Here is a 24258-nt window from a genome sequence, read left to right as displayed (position 1 = left end):
CCACTGAGCATGGAGGAGGGGAATGGGACACCCCACCAACAGCTTGAAGGGACTGTGGGGACTTGAGCTTTCACTGGGATGGGAGCCACGGGAGGGTCTGATTGAAGAATGGCAAGGGTTAATTCTGTCTGTCCTCGACCAGGGGAGAAGCCAGAGCTCAACCAGTGGGTCAGGTTAGAGGAGAGATGAGAGATGATCTTCCAGTAATGAGCCAACTCAACCTAGACCAACTTTAAAAGGTGGAGTTTGGGAACTTCTCTGGTGGACCAGAGGTTAAGAATCTGCCTTGCAATGCAGGGAATGTGGGTTTGATCCCCGGTCTGGGAACTAAGATCCAACATGCTGGGGGGCAACCAAGCCTGTGCCCCACAACTTGAGAGCCTGTGTGTCGCAATGAAGGTCCCGTGTGCCACAGCTAAGACCTGACACAGTCAAAAGAGTAAATATATATATATATATATATATATATATTTTTGAGTTTATGTGAAACTAAGACATTTCACGGAGAAGGCAATGGCACCACACTCCAGTACTCTTGCCTGGAAAATCCTATGGACGGAGGAGCCTTGTAGGCTGCAGTCCATGGGGTCGCTAAGAGTCGGATACGACTGAGTGACTTCACTTTCACTTTTCACTTTCATGCATTGGAGAAGGAAATGGCAACCCACTCCAGTGTTCTTGCCTGGAGAATCCCAGGGATAGGGGAGCCTCGTGGGCTGCCGTCTGTGGGGTCGCACAGAGTCGGACACAACTGAAGCGAGTTAGCAGCAGCAGCAGCAGCAAGACATTTCACAGAAGGTTAGAAATGATCAGAATAAGGGACTGGAATGGCAGCCAGACTTTGTCTCTTAAATCTGTTCTTCTCATGTTGTTTTTCTCCAGATTGTTCGGAGGGGGCAGTGTGGCCAGTGGCTTCTCCGTCTTGCATCATGTAGGGAGACAGCTTCCCTCACACCTCACATCCCATGCAAATGTCCTGGGGCAGGGCTGTGATGAGTCGGGCTTAGATGCCACTTCCGGACAGGCATCATGTTGTTGAAACATAGCAGTGCCAGATATGCCAACAAGATACATGGTTTGAGAACCTGCTAGTTATTAAAAATCATCCATTTAGGGTGGGTACATATGTGACTAACTGTAGTTTTGCTAGCATGGAAATTTTAGCCAAAGTGTAACCTTTTTTTTTTTTTTAATATTTATTTGTTGGTTGTGCTTGGTCTTCCTTGCTGCGCTGGGGCTTTCTCTAGATGCAGGATGCAGGCTTCCCACTGCAGGGGCGTCTTTGGTTGCAGAGCTCAGGCTCCAGGGCAAGCGGGCTTTGGTAGTTGTGGCACGTGGGCTTTAGTTGCTCCACAGCGTATGGAATCTTCCTGGACCAGGGATTGAACCCAGGTCCCCCGCAATGTCAGGTGGATTCTTATCCACTGTACCGCTAGGGAAGTCCAAAAAACGGTAACTGCTTGAAGGCTAAGTTTGGAGAGAATTTTGAAATGTTTGCTGAATAAATATGTTTTAATCACACAGGTCTCATAATGGATTTTCTAGAGGTCATTTCCATAGTGGTCCCAGTACAAAAACAACAGAATCAACGACAAAGAAAAGAAAAGAAAATTAAAGTATTTTAATTTACTTGAAACATATAACACCTGCAGATACTCCTTTTCAGATCTAACTGAAAATGGTGACTAGGTGGGGCCAATTTGGATGATCAGAAGTGGTTTATGCTCAGATTTCGGCTTCCTAAATTATTTTATCCTCATAGCAGAGGTTTTAAAAGGCAGCAGTAACTAAATTAAGGAATTCTCTGTCTTGTCTTTATTTGTTCAAATTCAACACGGGAGGCTTGAAGCAGGAGATGCTGGGTTGCCCCAACTCTAAGGTTTTCTATTTTAATTGGTCGTTGCCATTGTCAATGACACTGGTGTGACTCTGGACGTCTCGCAAACCCACAAGGCTCTAAACCATCACATATAAAGTTCTCTTCTCCAGGAGTCAGACCAAAGGTGCTCCCTATTTGAGATCCCTTCTTATGCAACTCTTTTTACACACACGCACACACACATTCTTTTTCATTATGGTTTGTCTTAGGATATTGAATATAGTTCCCCCTGCTCTGCAGTGAGATCTTGTTTATCTGTTCTCTATATACTAGTCTGCATCTGCTAATCCCAAAAGCCAATCCATCCCTCCCCCCGCCTTTGGCAACAAGTCCGGCCTCCTTGTCTGCGAGTCTGTTTTTGTTTCATAGTTATGTGGATTTACATCGCATTTTAGATTCCTCGTGTAAGTGATATCATATGGCATTTGTTTCTCTCTTTCTGATTTACTCTCTTAGTTTGATCACCTCTAGGTCCATCCAGTTGTTGGCAATGGCATTATTTCTTTCTTTTCTGTGACTGAGTAGTATTCCATTGTATATATACCACATGTCCTTTATCCATTCATCTGCTCCATGTCTTGGATATTGCAAATAGTGCTGCTATGAACACACCTTATGTGTGTTAAACTCCCCCTAGAGGTACTGGGGATTTTGCCTTTTCTTAAGAGACACATTTGATCCTAAGAAAGTGGAGGAGGCTGCCAGCTTCCTCTTGTTTGGAAACATTCATTTGAATAATCAACATGGTTGCCTATACCTATTTAAAATTATGTGTTACTTGGCAGATTTGGGGGCTTCCCTGGTAGCTCAGACAGTAAAGAATCTGCCTGCAGTGCAGCGGACTCGAGTTCGATCTCTGGGTCAGGAAGATACCCTGGAGAAGGGAATGGCTACCCGCTGCAGTATTCTTGCCTGGAGGATCCCATGGACAGAGGGGCCCGATGGGCCACAGCTGATGGGGTGCAAAGAATTGGACACGACTAACTGACACACTGGTGGATTTTAAAGAACAACCTAAGTTCAACTCAAGTATTACAGTGGGTGCATGCTGTATAGACACTTACATTTTCATTTTTAAGTTAATTCCGCAATGTTTTTATTTCATTTTTAGGAGCATATAAGGCTCAAGGCAGTGACTTTCATTCCACAAGACCAGATTCAGAATTTCCTTTACCACAGTCATGTGCTTGGCCACCCTCTTCTTTTAAAATGATGTAATAAATTAAATTTCCAGTTTTAGAAAATATAATTTGGGTATAATTAAAAACATGACAGCCTGTGACTGCTGATTGCAGCGGCAGATAACTCATTTGTTCTTGGATGGGAAAACAAGATGAGATGCCACCATGTCAGCACTAGGGGTCGCTGCAGGCCCACCGATGCTGTGAGTCCGCGCGGTGGTGCAGCCGGCCGCCCAGGGGGTCCCAGCGCCAGAGCGCTGCACCGCTGTTTTTGCTGTCTGTGCAAAAGGAAACCTTGAGAGAGTCCTGTTTCTAGGTACTGCTTTGCAGCCTGTCTGATGTATTAAAATAGCAACAAAAACAACATTTATCCAGTGTCACATATGTTTTATTATTTGGGGGTAATAGTTGAAAATGGTTTTCTAAATCATTCCTTCAAAGATGTTATAGGATCAGCCATTGCATTTAAGATCCAAAGAGCTCCCTGATGTCACTGGTTATTTTTTCGAGATGGACCTGTCTCATCTGATAAGACAAAGATCAGTCTAAAACAACTGATTGTATTTAGTCACATTGGATGACTCCTATGCCGATCAGTTTAAACACCAGACGGAGATCTTCTGACAAAATGGGAAACTTCTATTTGAGAACTGTTAGAAATAATATTTTAAAAGACTTTCTGTGGCTGTTTGGAGGAGGGGATTCTATGTCCTGACTTGGACCAACAAATTTGTGGGAGATGAGACAAAAGCAAGTTATTGAAATCCCCAGAAGAGAACTCTGTACTGTTGAGACAAGTTAGCCATTGGGAAGAAACTGGAGCGTACACCTGATTTACTCGGTGATCTTAGAGGACTTTTATTAAGAGTACAGGTAGTTTTTTTTTTTTTTTAAGCCAGACGTCTTCCCAGCCCTATTCTTTCCATTTGTTTATTCCCCAAAGCATCCTTAAATAACTTCCAAATTAGTCCGTTGAAAACATCCTCTGATTTCAGCTTTGAAGCTGTGGAATATTCGCTTGTAACAACTCTCGGCGCTCAACTTCTCTTTGATGTTGGCAAACTGTACAAATTGCCAAATAAAGCGTTCCCTCTGTGGCTGCTCTGAGTTCCTGTGGGGCAAGATCAACTCCCTCTGTGTCGTTTTCATAAGCATTTGGCAGAGGGCAGGGGGGCCAGGAAGCCATCTCCTTCCATCACAACCTGGGGTGTGTAACATCTTATTCAAAGGTCTGCAAAGGGGCTCATTTGCTCCCTGACAAAGGTGTATGGAACCCAAGACCCAGCCTTTCAAACCCACTGAAAACATTGATTTCAAAGGGGTTAAAGAAATCAGACCTTTTGATGCTGAGCTCAGAGGAGAAAATGGGTCCTTTTGACGTGTCAGACTCAGACTCACCATGGGATGCTGGTTCAGGCCATATAGACACCAGTGTTCTCTTTCGTCTGTGATCAAGTCCTTCCCTGGTGGCTAAGACAGTAAAGAATCTGCCCGCAATGTGGGATACCCAGATTTAATCCCTAGGTCCAGAAGATTCCCTGGAGAAGGCAATAGCACCCCACTTCAGTGTTCTTGCCTAGAGAATCCCATGGACGGAGGAGCCTGGTGGGCTTCAGTCCATGGGGTCACAAAGAGTTGGATATGACTGAGCGACTAACACTTTTACTTTTCAAGTGCTCTTGAAGAGTAGGTGGGGACTGGCTCTTTCTATGGGAAGGATGCTCTCTGGAATAAGACCTTCAGTCTGACACCCTCATTTTCTTTTTGATGGTGTGCTCAGCCCACTCTCAACCGAGAAGCCTTGTGGAACCAGGTAAGAAGTGGCTGCTCCTAAAGATCACAGAGACAGGAGCTCAGTATGGTGGTGGCTACCAGCTGCCCAGCGAGGCGCGGTCAGATGGATCTCCAGCTCCGGCCTGGACTTCTATGCCGATCAGCCTCATCAGGCCGTTTTCTCCACCGTGGAGGATAATACAGCCAGTGCAGGGCACGTATATGAGCCTCATGATTGATACTTGTTAGCTGAGGGATGAACACAGGTGTTTTCAAGCGACAACACAGGGACCTGAATCTGACAGGAAAGTGGGAAAGGTCTCAGCTACCCTGCGCACAGCAAAGCTGATCTGGTTCTGTGTATGTGATTTGTAACTTTCCAGCCTCCCTGCAACCACATGACCACACAGAGGCCCCATGTTGTGAGAGCAGGAAGGTGTGGGCTCCAGGAGAAGATGAGAGGCTGGCGAGCTCATGCTTGGCCCCTGCCCCTTAGGTGCTATTGGAACATCCAGAGGCCTTCTAGGAATGTGAATTGGCTCATATGACTTGACATTTCACACAGGCCTCCCTATCCCCTTACACCAACCCAAATCTAGGCTGTGCATCTGTCTCCCACCCGCCCCCTGACTTCATCTCCTTCCTTGCTCTCCAAGGCTCACTCAGCCCCAGCCCCACTATCTTCTATCTGATTCTTGCAGGTTTTTTCACACCTCAGGGCCTTTGCACTTGCTGTTCCCTCCATCAGACATGCTTAGGACTCAGATCTGCACACGGAGGGTCCTTCTAACTAGTGGGGTCCCTTTTCTAAGGTCATCTTCCCAGAGAAGCCTCGCCTGACCCCTCTGAAGTAGTAAATACTATCCTGTTTGAGTGTCTTCTTAGGCTGTTTTTGAAAGTATGTTGTTCACTATTTGCTTGTCTTCTGTCTGTCCATCCTCAGGAGAACATAAGCTCAGTGGTGGCTTTTACACTTGCTAAACCTCCAGTGCCTGGCCAATAATAGGCATATAGTAAATACATATTCAGTGGAGAATGCTGTTACTGCTGCTGCTGCTAAGTCGCTTCAGTCGTGTCCGACTCTGTGCGACCCCATAGATGGCAGCCCACCAGGCTCCGCCATACCTGGGATTCTCCAGGCAAGAACACTGGAGTGGGTTGCCATTTCCTTCTCCAATGTATGAAAGTGAAAAGTGAAAGTGAAGTAGCTCAGTCATGTCTGACTCTTAGCGACCCCATGGACTGCAGCCCACCAGGCTCCACCATCCATGGGATTTTCCAGGCAAGAGTACTGGAGTGGGGTGCCATTTCCTTCTCTCCAGTGGAGAATGGGATCCATATAAATTCCTTTCCTCAGAGTACCCCAGCCATGAGGACCCTCTCTTGGAATTTCCAGCATTTCTTCTCTGTGATACACTCTAAAGATTCCAAGAGATTAATATAGACTCAAGTATAAGGGCAGCATGGTGCTCCACGCTGCATCCTGGTGTGGGACCCAGAGCACCTTACATGTTCACTAATTAGTGTGGTGGGTGCAGCCTTCACTTCAATGCAAAACCATACCTTCCTCCTCTGAGCTCTCCTGATACGTATCGTAAGTGATCCAAAGGTTAATTATGGTTCCCTCCCCTGGACTATAAGCCATTTCTTGGTGAGTCAGAGTTGGAGGGCTGTGGGTTTTAATTTATGCTTTGCTTACACCCCATTCCTGCTTCTGTGGAGACAGGCCAAGATCAATGGAGGTGTATTGGTTAGGATTTTTCACATCAGCTGTTGTAACAAACAAGCCCTCGGACTCCGGTGACTTAACATGATACAACCTTTTAAAAATTTATTTTTATTTAGTTAATTTTTTGTTTTGGCTGCATCAAGTCTCTGTGGCATGTGGGCTTTCTCCAGTTTCTGTGTGTGGGGCTTCTCTAGTTGTAGCACTCATGCTTCGGTGGGTTGGGAGCACAGGCTCTAGAGCTCACAGGCTCAGTAGTTGGGCTTCGTTGACCCGCGGCACATGGGATCTTAGTTTCCCAACCAGGGATTAAACACATGTCCCCTGCATTGGAAGGCAGATTTCCAACCACTGGACCACCAGGGAAGTCCCAACATGATACAATCTTATTTCTTGCTGGCCCTAAATTCAGTGTTGCTGCTGCTGCTGCTGCTAAGTCACTTCAGTCGTGTCCGACTCTGTGTGACCCCAGAGACCTGGGGCACCATGCCATTTCCTTCTCCAATGCATGAAAGTGAAAAGTGAAAGTGAAGTCGCTCAATCATGTCTGACTCTTCGCGACCCCATGGACGGCAGCCTACCAGGCTCCTCCGTCCATGGGATTTTCCAGGCAAGAATACTGGAGTGGGGTGCCATTGCCTTCTCTGAAATTCAGTGTTGGAATGTGCTAAATCCAGGCCTTTTGCACTTAGGGGGCCAGCCTCCTTCCTTCTCATCACTTGGCCTTTGTTCTCAGTTCCCTATTGGACTTTCGTCTCCACCTGGAAGATAGAGGAAAAGAGTCATGCTGGGTGGAAGTACCGTAGGCTCTTCCTGGAAGGAATGGACATCACTCCGTCCACATTCCTTTGGCCACAACTCAAATCTATAGCCACACTTAATGCGACCCCATGGACTGCAGTTCAGGGAATTCTCCAGGCCAGAATACTGGAGTGGGTAGCCTTTCCCTTCTCCAGGGGATCTTCCAAACCCAGAGATCAAATCCAGGTCTCCTGCATTGCAGGTGGATTCTTTACCAGCTAAGCCACAAGGGAAGCCCTTAGGAAGACCAGGGCACCTGATTTGGCTACAGGTGGATGAAGGTGGTTTTAGTGAATAGGGAGCATCCATCACGCTCTCGTGAGTGAACAAGTGAGTGAAATGTCCAGGAGTCTTTCAATGGTGCGTTTATGGCAGAGACAGCCTTGCAGGCTCTCCTTGCCCTCTGATAGAAGAAGCCTCATCCTTGATGAAAGGGTTCCCAGGGGCTGGTGAGGCTACAGGTAGAAATGCAGGATTTCTTCCAGGCAGCACTGCATATAACTTCAAAGAAGCCTATTTAAGGCCCTGCTGAGCTTTCTGTATTGATCCATGAATCAGTAAAATAAAGCAAAAGGAGCACCCTACTATTAATCTTTGCTAAAGAGTCTACTCCTTTAGGTTCACCTTGGGGTTACCTGGTGAGACCAGGAGTCACCTGGTTTTTTAACATCTGCTTGCAGACCCCTGAGAGGACATGAATCAGAAGGAGAAGAGTAGAAGAAGAGTCTACATTTTGCTCTGGTGACCCAGAAGACCCCAGAACTACAGAATGGCAATTCCTTTCTCCTGCTGGGTGTCTCATGTGACCTGGAGGGGGCTTTGCCTCCCTAAGCCTGCTGCTGGGCTGGCTGATGGGGGGGTCCCTGTCTTGGAGCAGCTGTACCATCTCAAGCATGTAGTCTATCCATCCCCCTTGGCAGGGATGTGGGGAGGTGCAGAGTGGACAGTCACAGGTGGTTTACCACTGCCTCATCTCAGAAGGGCCCTCATCATTTCCACTAGTGTTTAACTGGTCCCCTGACAGGGGGCTGAGAACAGCAGAGAACAGCAGACCCTGCACCATACTCAAAAGCACTTCCTGGGGGGTTCTCCAGGATGCTCTGTTTGGAGGGATGATCTTGCCCAGCCTCATCAGGAAGGGTGAGAGGCATCGCTGCTGTGCACAGCGCCCTCCACATCGGAATGCTGTCTCCATTCTTGAAAGAGACAAGTCCTTGGATCTGGCCGTTCTATTTCCAGGCCAGCCCACAAATTTTGGGAAACTGAGAAGAAGTTTCAGGGGGCTTCCCTGGTGGCTCAGTGGTAAAGAATCTGCCTGCCAATGCTGGAGACACGGGTTCAATCCCTGATCCAGGAAGATTCCACACGCCATGGAGCAAGGAAGCCTGTGTGTCACAATGACTGAGCCCTCGTTCTAGGGCCTGGGAGCCACAGTTAATGAAGCCCGTGCACCCTAGAGCCCGTGCTTTGCAACAGGAGACGCCGTTGCAGTGAGAAGCCTGCACACTGCAACCCCTGCTTGCCGCAGCGAAAACCAGCACAGCCAAACATAAACAAAGAAAAATAAACATTAAAAAAAATTAATAGAAGGTTTGGAGAGGCTCCTCTGCACCCTCAGGAAGGACTGACCTGGTAGCTTGCGTGTCATCCCCATGATTCTCAAACTTCAGGCATGTCTCAGCATCCTCATGAGTTTTGTCAGGGGCGATGATGACAAATGTGGCTGTGTTACTAGCGATCCAATGCTCTCCTTGAAATAAGCCCAATGCTTCACAAACTTAGGTAACTTAATTGAAAATGCAACTTACATCACTAAAGGGAAACTGAGACATCAAACACATTAATAGCCAAAATAAAAATAAAACCAGCATTCAAAAATTCTAGCTAGACACCATCACTCTGCGCAGAAAAATATGCCTTCTATTTTGAAACCAAGGGCATTTATAATCATGAAAAGTCGTCCTAAGAGTTGCTTAGGTCTCAGCCTTTCTCCTTGATGTGATTTGAAAGGTTGGAAGAGGAACTGATTCCATTTTAGAGGAGGCCCCATCCTTGTGGTATCCAGAAGCCTCCTGTAACCACCCGTGGGACAGTTCCCTTCCATCCTGGAATTCCATCTTCATTATTTCCTGGTCTTTCTGGAAACTGCTGCAGAAAAATGTTTTGCTTTTATGGAAAGTTGACCCAACCCAAACTGCCTGGTGTCCCAGCTTAATTCACAAAGTGGGAAGAATTAGTACTGTTTAATTACTGACAGAATTAGGCTTACAGATTGATTTATGGCCTTACAGAGGAAACAGATATTCTTGGAAGAAAGCAGATTTCTCACAATTAATTTGAGGCAGGCTCTTCGGATGGGAAGTGCTCCCAGAGGCCTGGGACGCTACTGAAGAGCTGGTAGGCCTCAGCCTACTTCTCTAAAGTCTTCCTAAGGCATTGCCTCTCCCAGGATTAGTTGTGCTAATTACCCAAAGAAGATTAGATATATTAGCTAGAACAGCGTCTTGGAGAGTGAATAGCTATGCTTACATCGTATTTCAGCCACTGATCCAGTACCTGGAGTTGCAGCTTCCCAAAATTTGAACACCAAAGAGTAGGAAAAATTTTTGTGAGTCAACTGTGTATAATGGGGAAATGGTTTACCCTGGAATCTGTTAGCTACTTTTTGCCCTGAGGATACAGATAGAGAAAATTTTTTGCCATGACATACCTCCCATCCTCCCCCCAAAATGTACTTGGTGATTGCAGTTCTGGAAAACAAAAACAAAAACACCAAAAAACAATTTGAATTAGAATACATAAAAAGATTGTTTTTAATAAAGCATAGGATCATTAGATCCTAGTCAATACATTTGAAAAATGTTTTAGAAATAGACTCCGTTTCACATTGAAATGGGCTCTGACAACCTGAAGTTGGCATTTTGTTCAAGCTACTGGCTCTGCCATTAAGAAGACAGATGGAGATGTGCCAGGGACTAAACCTCAGCTTCCTCATCACTGAGGTGGAGGGGACAGGGGACTCGACTAGTGGTCCTTGGATGGGCAGCATCAGTATCACCTGGCAATTGTTAGAAACACAGATTCTTGAGTGTCACCTGCTGCTGCTGCTGCTAATAGACTTGATAAACAAGAGGCTCTAGGGGTGGGGATGGAGGACTCACTATCCCAGGTGATGTTGATACTTACTCAAATTTTGCAAGCACTGAAACACATAATCTCTTAGGTTCTTTGTTGTATTAACTCTTTAGAGTTTTACAGGAGAGAGATGCAAAGTGAAAAGGCAGAAAGTTTAAAAAGTAAATGAAAAAAAAAAAAACCCCAAACAACAAAACCATCCAAAAAGACAGACAGACATTCAAAAAAGTAAATATAGGATAAAATAGAAGCCACATCTCACAGAGAAGGAAACCCAGACAGACACTCTTGAAAATTTGTAAGCTAAGCACCCAAAGTATTGATATATTTTTCCAGTGACGGGCATATAAAACAAAACTTCTGTGGCTCGCTTGGCTGAATGATAATGACCCATTTTTACCTACTGAGGTAAAGTCACCTCATTTGATTTGGTTGTTGTCGGTTTACAATATTCTTTAAATATTCAGCCTGCTTTCTCTCGCTCTCATTTCTGATTCGGGTAATTCAAAGGCTCCCATGGAGAAGTCCTTGGGCTAAAATCAGAGGCTGATGCTCTGTAGCCTTGGTTTCCAGTATGTCTTAATTAGGCATTCAGGAAGGATAAATGAAGAACTTGTCTTTTATCTTCTCAAGGCCAAGCTGGCCCCTAACGATCCATTCCCAGTTCCAAATGGGCCAGAGGGGAGTCAGGACGGAATTCTTTTAGGATCAGTGACTTGGTGGTCATTCCAGCATAGAGGCGGGGTGAGGCCGGCATGACCCTCGGGACGGCTGGCAAGTCGAAGTCTTCCTCCCTAGATGTTGGGGAAGATCCAGCGCGGGGGTGAGGGGCCCTTTACAGCCATCTTCTCGTTTACTGGCAGGCGGAGAACATTAGAAACTCCCAGGACAGAGGACCTGCCCTTAGCTTGAGGTCTGACTCCCAGGAGAAGGTAAATGGCCTTCTTGACACCTGTTGGGAGAGTGGGCAGCTCCCTGCAGCCTCCTCCGCGCTGGCCGAGCCGGCCGGGTACTAGCCCGCCTCCCAGCCGCTCCACTCCCGCTCCAGCGCGCAGGGTGGGGGTGGCCGGGAGGGTGGGTGAGGGGCAGACCCGGAGAGGTGGGATTGACTGTGCGGATTGGGGCTTGCGGCTGTCACTCCAAAAGGGTGGGGCTTTTTTAAAAAAGACAAATTTTTAAGGCAGACCCCGAGTCCGCACCCGGCACCGTGGCGCTCGCGTCCGTGCCGGATGCAGTCTCGGCGGAGCGCGGCCGGTGCGCGGGCGGCCAGGTCCCCGGGCCCGCGGGTCCTCCTCCGCGCGCGGCTACCGCGCCTCCCCCAGGCGGCGGGGGCAGCCCTGCGTCCTCGGAGCCGGCGGTGCGCGCCGCGCGCTTAGGTCCCCCCGAGTCTGAGCCCGGGCGGGAGCCCGGCCGGAGCGGGCGGCGCGGGGAGTGACTGCTCCCAGCCAAACTTTGGCGCCGGTGCGCGCCCCGGGGCGCGGCCGGGCGGGATGGGGACCGTGCGCCCGGGCGCCCCGCGCCGTTCCGGGCGCCGGGCCACCCGGCCGGGGGTCCTCGCGCCGCCTCCGCCCGCGCCCTGGGCGCCGCACCCCGGCCGCCCCGCCGCCCGTTAGCCTATCCGCGTCCCTGCGCTCCCGGAGGCGCCCTTTGGGGGCCACCTGGGGGCCAGTCCTCGCTGGGTAAACGGAAAGGAACAAATTCGCGTGGATGAAAATAAAAATATCCTGGTGGGGGTGAAAGGGAGGTGGGGTTTGCCTGCGCGCGCGTTGGACTCGGGAGAGCAACTCCGGAGCGGCGTGCGGTGTCGCCTCCCGGCCGGCCATGGACTGGCGGGAGGAAGAGGCAGGGCGCCGCGGCCGCTCGAGCCCCTAGCCCGGCGCTCCCTCGCCTTCCCGCCCCACTCCGACCCTCGGGGAGCTTGGCGACCGTGTCTTCATCGCCCAGACGGCACCTGGGAGCCGAGGATCTGCGCGCCGGGTCTCCGGGATGTGCGCGTCTGAGATGGGGACGCTGTGGCATCATTGGTCCCCCGTGCTCATCAGCCTGGCCGCCCTCTTCTCCAAAGGTGAGGAGACGCCGCCGCCGCCATCTGGGGGCCCGGGACGAACTTTGCTGGGAGTGAGTGTGTGGGAGGGTGTGCGTGGATGGGGGTAACCGGGAGAGTGGGTGTGGGTGTGCGTTCGTGCGTGTGCACGCGCGCGCGTGCGGCAGCCAAGGTCCTCAGCGGCCCCTTTGCAGCAGGTGCCTCCCGGGAAGACTTGGGCGGGAGGCCCTGAGTGAGAGTGCCAAGGGCGGAAAAATAGCTTGGTCCACCTGGCAGCCTCGGGGAGGAGGTCGCGTGGAGAACCTTGAAAGGAGACGTGGGCCCTGGGAGGGCTGAGGAAGATGTCCGAGGAAGGGATTGAAATGACCTCCTGAAAAGGTTCTGGAATTTGGACTTGACTTTTTCTGCTGGCAGGCACCCGTGAGGGTATAATTGCAGAGCGCGCCTCTGTATGGGAATGCAGTTAAGTGCATTCGTCGGCTACGACGCCTATGAGATGGGGCCACCTCTGGAGAGGTGGCCCTGAGTTTCTCTAAGAGAGGTTTTGGGGGCAGGCTTCTCTTCCTTTGCCTTCTGTGGCCGTTTGTCCGGAGGCAGCATCCGTGAGGGTTGGGCGTAGAGTTTAAACCATGCTTATCACCTGCGTTCCCCCAGCAGAGCCCCTTATTTGCAGCTGCCAGAAAAGCCGGGATTCCCCATCTGCTTCCCTTCTGTCAGCATCCCTCTCTGTCATTGGTAGAGCAAGTTGGAATGCTCAGGACACGAATTCCTTGAAGGGAAATTATTTGATTCACACGTGAGTTTGTAGAAAGGATCAGCAGTTCTTCCTGCTTACTGATCAGGACTCTATTTGTGTGTGGTTCCTTCTCTCAAGAGCCTCTTTCCTACTGAGAGAGAGAGAGAGAGTAGAAGAAACGTGGAGCTTTTTAGCAGTCTCCTATGTGTGTCCCCAAATCCCTGTAAACAGATTTTTGTTCTCCGGAGATTTCCGAGATGAGATCGCTCTCAGAAACTTCAAAGCCAATTATCATGCACAGAGCCTTTTAATTACAGGAATTTTCTGTTCTCAGAGCCCTTCTGGCATCGCTGAGGTTACATTGCTTTAGAACTGACAATAGCCCGCTTTTGTGCTGGTGTGATTTAGGAAGAGGGTGACCCGTGCCCACTCTGCTTGGCTGCCTTTTCAAGTGTGGTCTCAAGGGCTCCTGTCTCCTAATTATGAGTTAGAGCGATTCTGAGGGCCAGAGCCTCCGGGGTTTTTGATGTGCGCAAGAAGATGCAAGAAAAGGTTGATGAATTTGGTGAAGCCAACCCAGGCAGATGTGAGGTTAAGAAAACCTGAATCCACAGCAACAGCCCAGCAGATTTGCCTTTTGCTACGAGGCATGTTTTTTATTGGTTGTCGCTTGATTTGATAGTAGGAATGGACTCCTGTGTTTTATGCTGCAGTAACAAGGTTTTACTAAGAAAGGTACAGAATAGCTTTGTAAATATGACCTAACTATTGTTTCCTTGGTTAGGTACATAGTTCTCTTACTGATCTCCTTATTAGATTGAGTCGGGTTGAAAAGAAATGTATTTCCCCTGATAATCTCTTGAACTTTTTCAAGTGGAAACACTGAAAATGTCCTTAAAATGAGAAACTCTGATGTGGAAAGATGCTATAAGCTCAGCCTATGGCATATTTTGAATTGAACACCCCTAAAACCATTCTGTCCTATAAAATGTCCTGGTGCAGATAATAATGGTCTTTTAAATGCAGGGACCGTGCAGTTCTTTTTCCATTATGTTCAAGTCACTTTGTGCTCTCAGATCCTCCGACTGCCTGAAAGTTCTGAACCAGCTTGAAATCCAAGATGGACTGTATTTCAGAGGATTTTGATCGGAAGAAAACATATGCATTGACACAGGACCATCCACAGTGCCCAATTTATCTGGGTCCAATGGAAAGATGGAGATTATTACCAAATACTAAATATTGCTTCAGTGTATTATTGTTTTTACTGCATTGCTCTAGTTCTTTCTAAAGATGAAGCTTTAAAGGAACAGATGTGCACATTTTAACAAGAGGCTAAGGCCTTTGAACTTCACATTTGTTTAAATTTTATGCACAGGAAGTGATTGGAGATAGGACAACCTCATAGATCTTTTGAAAATCAAATAAAAATAAAATTTCATTGCTTGCACTTCTATCCCTTGGGAACTGGGACCTCTGCTATGACAAAAAGTTTGATCAGCACTGTTGTCCGGAGGTCCCAGCCTTCACTGGAGAATGGTCTTTATGTCAAGTCATCAGGGGGCTTGTGTCTTAAGTTTCAGATATAATCTTATTGAAAACTTCGTGCAGATTACAGCTGTGCCAGCTTGCGAATGTGGTTTACTATGATGCTATTGGCTTCATGGAAGGGGGCAGGGCATGGAAAGGAAAGGGGCCCAAAGACAAATTAACGAGATTGTTATGGCAAGTTCACCTGTCGGGCACATACTGGCCAGACAAACTGAAACGTCAGAATTTGGAACAGAGAAAGGTTTATTGCAGGACCATGCAAGGAGACAGTGGCTCATGCCTTAAAAAGCCTCCAGCTCCCTGAAGAGTTTTGGCAAAGCGTTTTTAAAAGCCCAGTAAAGGAGGTGGTGGTAGGGGTCACGGGGTACCTGATCAAATGGTGCACAATTCTCTGGCTGATGATGAGGGAACAGGGCATGGTCACAGGGGTTAACTTTGTCTATCCTTAGGCTCCAGGGTTTGTGGGGCTATGTGCTCTCAAGTAGTTAACATCTTCCATTTGGTGGTGGGGTTTCTTATTTGCAAAACAACTCAGGAAATGTGCATTAAATACTGTTATTTAGGTACTTAAGAGAGGAGCTAGCTAAAGCAGAGGATATGGGGAAAGGCTTGTCCCGGGAAGGTCCCAGGGGTTCCTTCTCTTACAAGACTGTGCGTGTTAGTCGCTCAGTCGTGTCTGACTCTTGGTGACCCCATAGACTGTAGCCCGCCGGGCTCCTCTGTCTATGGAATTCTCCAGGCAAGAATACTGGAGTGGGTTACCATTTCCTTCTCTAGAGGATCTTCCCGACCCAAGGATCGAACCCTGATCTCCTGCATTACAGGCAGATTCTTTGCCATCTGAACTACCAGAGTTAGAAGACTGCTGCTGCTGCTGCTAAGTCGCTTCAGTTGTGTCCGACTCTGTGCGACCCCATAGACGGCAGCCCACCAGGCTCTGCCGTCCCTGGGATTCTCCAGGCAAGAACACTGGAGTAGGTGAGGGGCAAAGAGCTGGGCAGGCTTTCAATACAAAATCAGGAAGGTTGCCACATGTAGGCTGCTTGTCATGACCCTGACCTGCATCCCCCAGAGTTGTGTTTTCTTGCAAATGCCAATGAGAAGCAGACACTAAGAGGCCTGGGATCTCAGGAGAGGAGGTGCTGGGGTGATGGGGCACTGTCTTCAGGCTGCGCTGGTCATGTGCTCCACCTGCATCTGGAGCAGTATAGCCAGCCTGCTGGGCTGTGAGGTCACCTTCTGCAGAATGTTTCCACCTTGATCAGTTCAGTTCAGTTCAGTCGCTCAGACATGTCCGACTGAACTGCAGCACGCCAGGCCTCCCTGTCCATCACCAACTGCCAGAGTTTACCGAAACCCATGTCCATTGAGTCAGTGATGCCATCCAACCATCTCATCCTCCGTTGTCTGCTTCTCCTCCTGCCTTCAATCTTTCCTAGCATCAGGGTCTTTTCAAATGAGTCAGCTCTGGTGGCCAAAGTATTGAAGTTTCAGCTTCAACATCAGTCCTTCCAGTGAACATCCAGGACTGAGCTTTCTTTTTAGGTCAGAACTGAAGTGTCTGGGTGGCCGAGCATCACCTCTTATTTAAGAATATCCTCTCACATCCCATCCTTCTGGTTGGGAAGGAGCTTCCGTTTATAGTAACACTTTGTCTGGGCTCTTGGGGAGGAAGGCATATTCCAGGAGGGAGCATTTTGGGGTGTGTGTGTGTGTTTGAGAGAGAGACAGAGACAGACTAGGCTTCACTGCTTACGTTTAAACAGTGATAACATTAAAAGGCTAAGAAATGGGGAGATCATTAAATTTCATTTTTCTTGAATTAAAAAGTTAAATGCTAAATATGATTTTATAAAAAATACTTAAATGCATAGAAAGTTAAAATTTTAACTATTCAGATCTGCTTAATTTAGTTCAATTTTGAAAGCCAAGGGAAAATGAAAAACAAAAAGTCCAAAAATACCCTATTGCAGAAGCTTGCTTGTTGTTCAGTCGCTAAGTCATGTCTGACTCTTTGAGACCCCATGGACTGCGGCATGCCTAGGCTTCCCAGTCCTTCGGTATCTCCCAGAGTTTGTCAAACTCATATCCATTGAGTCAGAGATGGCATCCAATCATCTCATCCTCTGTCGCCCCCTTCTCATCCTGCCTTCAGTCTTTGTTTGCATCAGGTGGCCAAAGTATTGGAGCTTCAGCTTCAGCATCAGTCCTTCCAATGAATATTCAAGGTTGATTTCCTTTAGGATTGACTGGTTTGATATCCTTGCTGTCCAAGGGACCCTCAAGAACCTTCTCCACCACCACCGTTCAAAAGCATCAATTCTTTGGTGCTCAACCTTCTTTATGATCCAACTCTCACACCCATACGTGATTACTGAAAAAACCATACCTTTGACTATATGGACTTTTGACTTTTACATTTTTACACTTCTGCACTTTACCCTAGACTTTTACATTTTTAAAATTCATCTATCCATTTACTCATTCACCAGTTCATTCAACCAGTCATCACCCATCTATGTCTTAATCCATATATCCCTCCATTTATCCATCCTTTCATCCGTGTGTCCATCCATCCTTCCGTTCTTTCATCTATGTAGTGATCTATTCATCCTTAAGTGTAGAAAATTTGATAATTCAAAAAAATTTCAAAGAGCACAGAGCCATGCAGGAACTATTTGCCAGTGTTTTGAGGACACAGGATTAGGAAGGTGTAAAGTCATTGCTGGCCATTTCTCTAGCTTGTAAAGTGCACAAATCATCCACGATTTTAAGTTGTGAGCTCAAACCCCTCCCATTCTGTGTTCAGTTCCCTCTTCCTTTCCTCTTCTGCTTTTCTTGGTTCCCTCTGCTTCCTTATTTTATCACAGTAGCTGCTTTTGGAACACCAATTGTATTATTACACACTTTATGCTGGCCGTAGGATTACAGCAGTGAGAAGAACCCACATAGATAAGGTTACTATCCTCCCAGAACTGGCAGTTCATAGAGGAGATAGAGAAAAGTGCTTAACTGTATAAAATTGTAAGGCTTCTCTGGTGTTCTAGTGGTTAACACTCCACACTCCCAATCCTGGGGGCACAGGTTTGATCCCTGGTCTGGGACCTAAGATCCCGCTTGCCAGATGGCACAGTCAAAAAAAAAAGTAATTATACATTACATAAAAATGTTATATAAAGGAATGCCAGCTTTCAACTGTGGTTTGCCGGAGGCACAGAGCAATCATCTCTGAGTCCAGGTACGTTGGCCTTGAACTTAGCGCACCTGGGGGAGTGGCGTAGTGTTATCAGAGTGCGGGTATATGAGAGGGAGGGTGCAGACACGTAGGTGGACTCCAGAGGGCAGTGTGGCTGGGCAGAGAGACCAGTGGAGCTTGTGGTACTGCATGCAGGGACAGGATCAGGTTACACTGACCTGGGCACAGGGAGCAGTCAGATGGGGTGTGGAGGTATCCGAGGCATCCACCCCTAGTCTTCTGCACTGGCAGCTGAATTCTTGACTTCTGAACCACCCAGGTGACGCTAGTGGTAAAGAATCCACCCGCCAATGCAGGAGACATAAGAGGTGTGGGTTCTGTCCCTGGGTTGGGAAGATCCCCTGGAGGAGGGCATGGCAACACTCTCCAGTATTCTTGCCTGGAGAATCCCATGGACAGAGGAACCTGGCGGGCTACAGTCCATGGGGTTTGGAAGAGTCAGATATGACTGAAGTGACTTAGCACGCACTCATGAGTCACCAGGGAAAGCCCAGATGTCGGGTAGAGACGGACTTTAATCAAGGCTCTGTAAATTTCTTGTAGCTTCCTTAACGTCTTACCACAAACAAGGTGACTTAAAACAACAGAACTTCATTCTAGCATTGTTCTAGAGCCAGTAGTCCAAAATCAGTGTGCCTGGGCCAAAATCAAGGTGTCGGCTAGAGGCTTTAGAGGAGAATCTTTTGGGTCCCGGTGACTGCCTGTAGTCCTTACTTTAGGGCAGCATCACTGCAATTTTCAAGGCTGCCGTCTTCTCATCTCTCTCTGTTCCATCCTCAAACCTTCTCTTTGTCAAACCTCCTATGCTTCCCCCTTACATAAAGATACATGATTGGATTTAGGGACCTCTGGGAATAATCTGGATTGTCTCCCATTCTACTGTAATCAAATCTTCGAAGACCCCCTCCCTTCCCCGTTCCCCCTAAAAATAAGGGAACATTCACAGGTTCAAGGGATTTGCATATAGATATCTTTTGGAGGGCACTTTTTACAGAGGTAACATTTTAAAACTATTTTCTGTCTCCTCTAAAGTTTTCAGTACCTATAGAAGCAACAGCTGTGTATTTTTCTATCTGCTTTCTCTCCAGTACTTAGTATCCAGTACTTTGGACCCTACAGGGGCACAGTAAGTTTTTAAATATCCTTAGAGCTGTAAATTATTGTTAAAAGAAACTTTATGCGACCATAAAATGGTTTGATGCTGGTTTTGTTTTTTTTCTCCAGTAATTCAAAGTGCCTCAGGACATACTTTGGTCGATAATAATAACAGCGAATTTTAAAGTAATTATTGCATGCCAGACACTGAGCTGTGTGATTGATGAAAATGGTTTTTGTGAATTCGCAGATAAACCCAGTAGGGTGGATTTTATTCGCCCCATTTTGTAGATGCAGAAATGGAAACTTGAGAAGTAGTGTCCAATACCTTACCACTAAAGCAGCACAGTCTGAATTCTGATGTTAAAGCACCTCACTGTTAGCTGTTTTATATCCTTCTCACGTTTATGTGTATTACTTAAAATGAATCCCTTTGTCAGGCAAAAATTACGTCTGGTGCTGGACATGATAAACTTTGTGTGCAGAGTGGTTTCCCTGGAATTTCAGCTCCGAGCCTTGGATGTGGTTGGCGCTCATTATTTGTTGCTGGAAATGAATAAATGAATATCCTGTTTGTTTTTTTTTTTTAATTTTCTCATTCTTCATTTTTCCAACAGCAATTGGGAAAGATAAGCAAAAAAGGATTAAAACATAGGTTTTTAAGTATGATTTCATTTATTCCCTTGGCCGTGCGAGGTCTTCGTTGCTGCTGCAGGCTGCTCTCTAGCTGCAGTGTGTGGGCCTCTCGCTGCGGCAGCTTCTCTTGCAGTGGAGCGTGGGCCCCGGGCACAAGGGCTTCCGTGGTTGTGGCCTCTAGAGCACAGGCTCCATAATTGCAGCTCATGGGCTTAGTTGCTCCGTGGCTTGTGGGATCTTCCCAGATCAGTGGTTGAACCCATGTCTCCTGCACTGGCAAACTCGGATTCCTCTCTGCTGAGCTACCGGGAAGCCCCTAAAACACAGATTTTACTCCCAAGGCTGTCGGGTGGAGGAGGTGATCTGATGATGAGTCATGGTGTGGTTGTCTCCGTGGCCAGGATGCTGATGCATCGTCGGTTGTGCTCCCTGAATCCCAGGATCCCATCATTCATTCATCACCTCAGCTAACACTCACTGGTCCTGGTGGAGGGGAGACTGACATGACCTTTGTTCTAACAAGACTAAAACTCTGGGTGACTCAGGTGGCTCTTTAATACTATTGTAAAGAAAAGAGAAAGAATCATGCAGCATGAAGGCAGACAAATATTTTTCCTGTTTCCAAAAGCAGAATGTTAGGTTCTGTGAACATATGGATCGGCGAGTTTAACTTATGATGCCAGACCACAAGCTTGAATGAGTTATGGGGAGAATATTGTGCGGGTTCTGGCAGACGTGAGTGGTGATCATGGGAAACCAGCATGGATTTGTCATGACATGAGACCAGAGACTCAAGATATTTTGATAACACTTTCATCATTCATTTAAAAATCTGCTTTAAAAAAATCTTTAGGAAGAATTAAGAGGAGCACCCAACAGCTTGAAGCCAGGGTTGTATTCACTTAAATGTCAGTTTTAAGGGTCCCTTTTAGTTATTAAAAATTTTTTTGGGGGGTCTTTTTAATTTAACTGTTTTTCAAGATTTGGCAACTTTGAAAATCTTATTTATTTAAAAAATTTAAATGTCAGAGTACTGATATGTTCTTAAAATCTTTATTATTTTTTATTGAAGTATAGTTGATTTACAGTGTTGTGCCGATCTCTGCTGTACAGCAAAGTGATTCCGTTATATCCCTATAGAAAACCTTTTTTTATATTCTTTTCCATTATGGTTTATCACAGGATATTGAATATAGTTCAGTGGGCTATACAATAGAACCTTATTGTTTATCCATCCCACATATAATATTTTGCATTTGCTATTCTCAAACTCCTAGTCTTTAACTCCCCCTCCTCCCCTTGCCAACCACAAGTCTCTTCTCGATGTCCGTAAGTCTGTTTCTGTTTCATAGATCAGATCATTTGTGTCATATCTTAGATTCTACATATAAGTGGTATCATATGATATTTGTCTCTCTCTTTCTGACTTCATTTATCTCTAGGTGCATCCATGTTGCTGCCAATGGCATTATTTCATTCTTTTTTATGGCTGAGTAGTATTCCACTGTATATATGCACCACATCTTTCTCCATTCATCTGTTGATGGACATTTACGTTGTTTCCATGTCTTGGCTATTATGAATAGTGCTGTTATGAACACAGGGGTGCATGTATCTTTTTGAATTATAATTTATCTGGATATATGCCCAGGTGTGGGACTGCTGGATCATATGGTAATTCTATTTTTAGTTTCCTGAGGAACCTGCACACTTTTTTCCATAGTGGCTGCACCAACTTTCATTCATACCAACAGTGTAGGAGAGTTTCAAGGGTCCCTTTTATACAAATGTATCGTCCAATATGTCTGTCCTGTTAACTCTCAGAAATCAAGAATCTATAGAGAAGGAAGGCCCTTGAACTTAAACAAATTTGTGAAATACATTCAAAAAGAGATTAAGCACATATTGTCATGATAGGACAGCAGTAACCAAGGTGAAAAATATATTTGAAAGAGTTGAAAGGGAATAAAACTTTTCTCCCTCTCTTTTTCTTAACCAAAGCCTGGAAATGAGACTGAGATATACATTTGAAAAGACAGGAATGTGCAAAGAATTTTTAGCCATTAGCGACATTAGTTATTTTCCATGTGAGAAATATAAATTCTTATGTTTTAGGGAGAGTTACTGAGCAGACTCAGTAAGTAAAGAAGGTGGCAATTAGATTTCATTTTTGTTGTTGTTTTTGTTTCTGTGTTTGGTCAGGAAAACAATGTTGGTAGGTTGTGGGGGATGCTTAAATTATAATACAACTTGCTGAGGTTCTCAGATTTTGGACACAGGGAATTCCCTGGTGGTCCAGTGGCTGAGACGCCATGCTCCTAATGCAGGGGCCTAGGTTTGATCCCTAGTTGGGGACCTAAGATCCCACATGCCGTGCAGTGACTAAGCCTGTGAGTGCCAACTAGAGAGTCCTTGCGCTGCAACAGTCCCGGGTGCCACAATTAAGACCTGATTCAGTCAAATAAATAAAATAAATATATATTTTAAAAAATCTGTCTCCTTTCCAAGTTGCTTTTCTAAGAAATTCTTCTTAGGCCTTGCTGCTGCTGCTGTTGCTAAGTCGCTTCAGTCGTGTCCGACTCTGTGCGACCCCATAGACGGCAGCCCACCAGGCTCCCCCGTCCCTGGGATTTTCCAGGCAAGAACACTGGAGTGGGTTGCCATGTCCTTCTTCAATGCATGAAAGTGAAAAGTGAAAGTGAAATCACTGAGTCATGTCCAACTCTCAGCAACCCCCATGGACTGCAGCCCACCAGGCTCCTCTGTCCATGGGATTTTCCAGGCAAGAGTACTGGAGTGGGGTGCCATCGCCTTCTCCTCTTAGGCCTTAGAACCAGGAAAAAAAAAGCTATGTTTATCCTGAGAGATAGTTTACACTTCATCCTAAGAACACCATGAATTTTCTAAGTGAATTTCCAATTGTCTGTCTTTGCTTGAACTCCTAGGAGTCTCGGAGCCAACTCCGCTATTTATAAGTCTAGGAACTTAAGAGACACATCTTGTGACTCAGCTCCAGCCTTGGCTTTATTTTATTTTCCTTATTCTGTCTCTCTTGTCTGCCTCCTTGCCTACTTTTTCTATCCCAGTGCATTTATTTTTTGTAAGCTACTTCAAAGTAATCCTGACACAAGGGAGAAGTAAAAATAAATAATCTCACTCCCTGAAGATGACTGCTGCAACAGTTTGATGTCTTTCGTTTTAGTTGTTTCTCTATGAATTTTTGAAACAAGTTGTGTTCACATGGTCTCTGGGACACATAATTGGTTTTTTACTTTTTTGAGTTCATATGTTTATGTAAGCATATTTCTCATGTTTTAAAAATGTATCACGAATATATTTTTAATGTTTTTGCCATAGCTTAAAATTTTCAACTCTTGCTACACAATTATATAATTTATGTGGTTTTTTTTTTTTGCTATTGTGAGGAAATCATTATCTTTGCGCATAATTTTTCCTTTGAGTTACTTTCTTAGAATCACAGTTAGTTAATGATGGGGCCAAAGAATATAGATAGAGATTTGCTGTCAAATTCTTTTCCAGAAGGGCTCACCTTTTTGTACAGGTGTTAATGATACCCGAAAGCGACCATCATGTTGAACCTTGTTGCCCTTAGTGATGGCACTGTGGGCGTCTGCTGTACCCCCACAATCTTTGTAGAGTGCCTTGGTGGCCCTGAAAAGTATTCAAAACATAGACAGAACTTATGGATGCCAGGGGGAAAGATGAGAGAAGGGATAGTTAGGGAGTTTGGGATGGACACGTACACACTGCTTTATTTAAAATGGATAACCAACAGGGACCTACTGTTTAGCAGAGGGAACTCTGCTCAATGCTGTGTGGCGGCCTGGACAGGAGGGGAGTTTGGGGAAGAATGGGTACATGGATATGTATGGCTGAGTCCTTTCGATGTCCACCTGAAACTATCACAACATGAATCAGCTATACCCCAATGTAACATAAAAATATTTTTGTTGTTGTTGTTTTAAAAAAGAAACGACATGCAGGGAGTCACATCAAGAATGTGGCTTCTGTGGGCCTGACGATGTTTTCCTTGAAGTGTGGTCGAGCCCCCTGAGATGCTTCGTGTCTAAGGGCTGCAGGGTTGCAGTGGATGAAGTCACAGTCTGTGGCCGATGGGGAAGACACAGAGTTGCGTACAGAGGGTTCTTCCTGGGATGCTTTGCTCAGAGGACCTCAGTCAATAGGTGTCATGGAGGCAAACAGACTGTGGCTTCAAGGTGATGAGGGAAAATGAAAATGCATTTAGAAATGGAGTAAGAAGGATTTGATTTAGTTACCTGGGAAGATGGAGCCCCTCCAGGACGAGCTGTTTGTGAATCACCATTATAGAACAGAAGCGAAACAGCAGGTGGATATTTAAACTCAGAATTCCTTGATTCTGTGATGCTGATAGAGTTTGAAAGGCCCCCTGCTGCCTAAATACA

General features: G+C 46.3%; 1 protein-coding gene across 1 annotated transcript in view; it reads left to right on the top strand.

The window, feature by feature from the left end:
• Nucleotides 12218-24258, top strand: part of TMEM132D (transmembrane protein 132D) — an 891916-nt gene continuing 879875 nt past the window's right edge. Inside the window, exon 1 of the mRNA XM_018061413.1 lies at nt 12218-12560. Within this exon, the coding sequence (XP_017916902.1) occupies nt 12482-12560 (79 nt within the window). The 5' untranslated portion in view covers nt 12218-12481. The remainder of the gene's footprint in view (nt 12561-24258) is intronic.

This window comes from Capra hircus, chromosome 17, assembly GCF_001704415.2.
Source record: "Capra hircus breed San Clemente chromosome 17, ASM170441v1, whole genome shotgun sequence".
Classification (NCBI taxonomy): Eukaryota; Metazoa; Chordata; class Mammalia; order Artiodactyla; family Bovidae; genus Capra; species Capra hircus.
The sequence above is the reverse complement of the archived record's forward strand: the minus strand, read 5'-3'. Positions and strand labels throughout refer to the sequence as shown.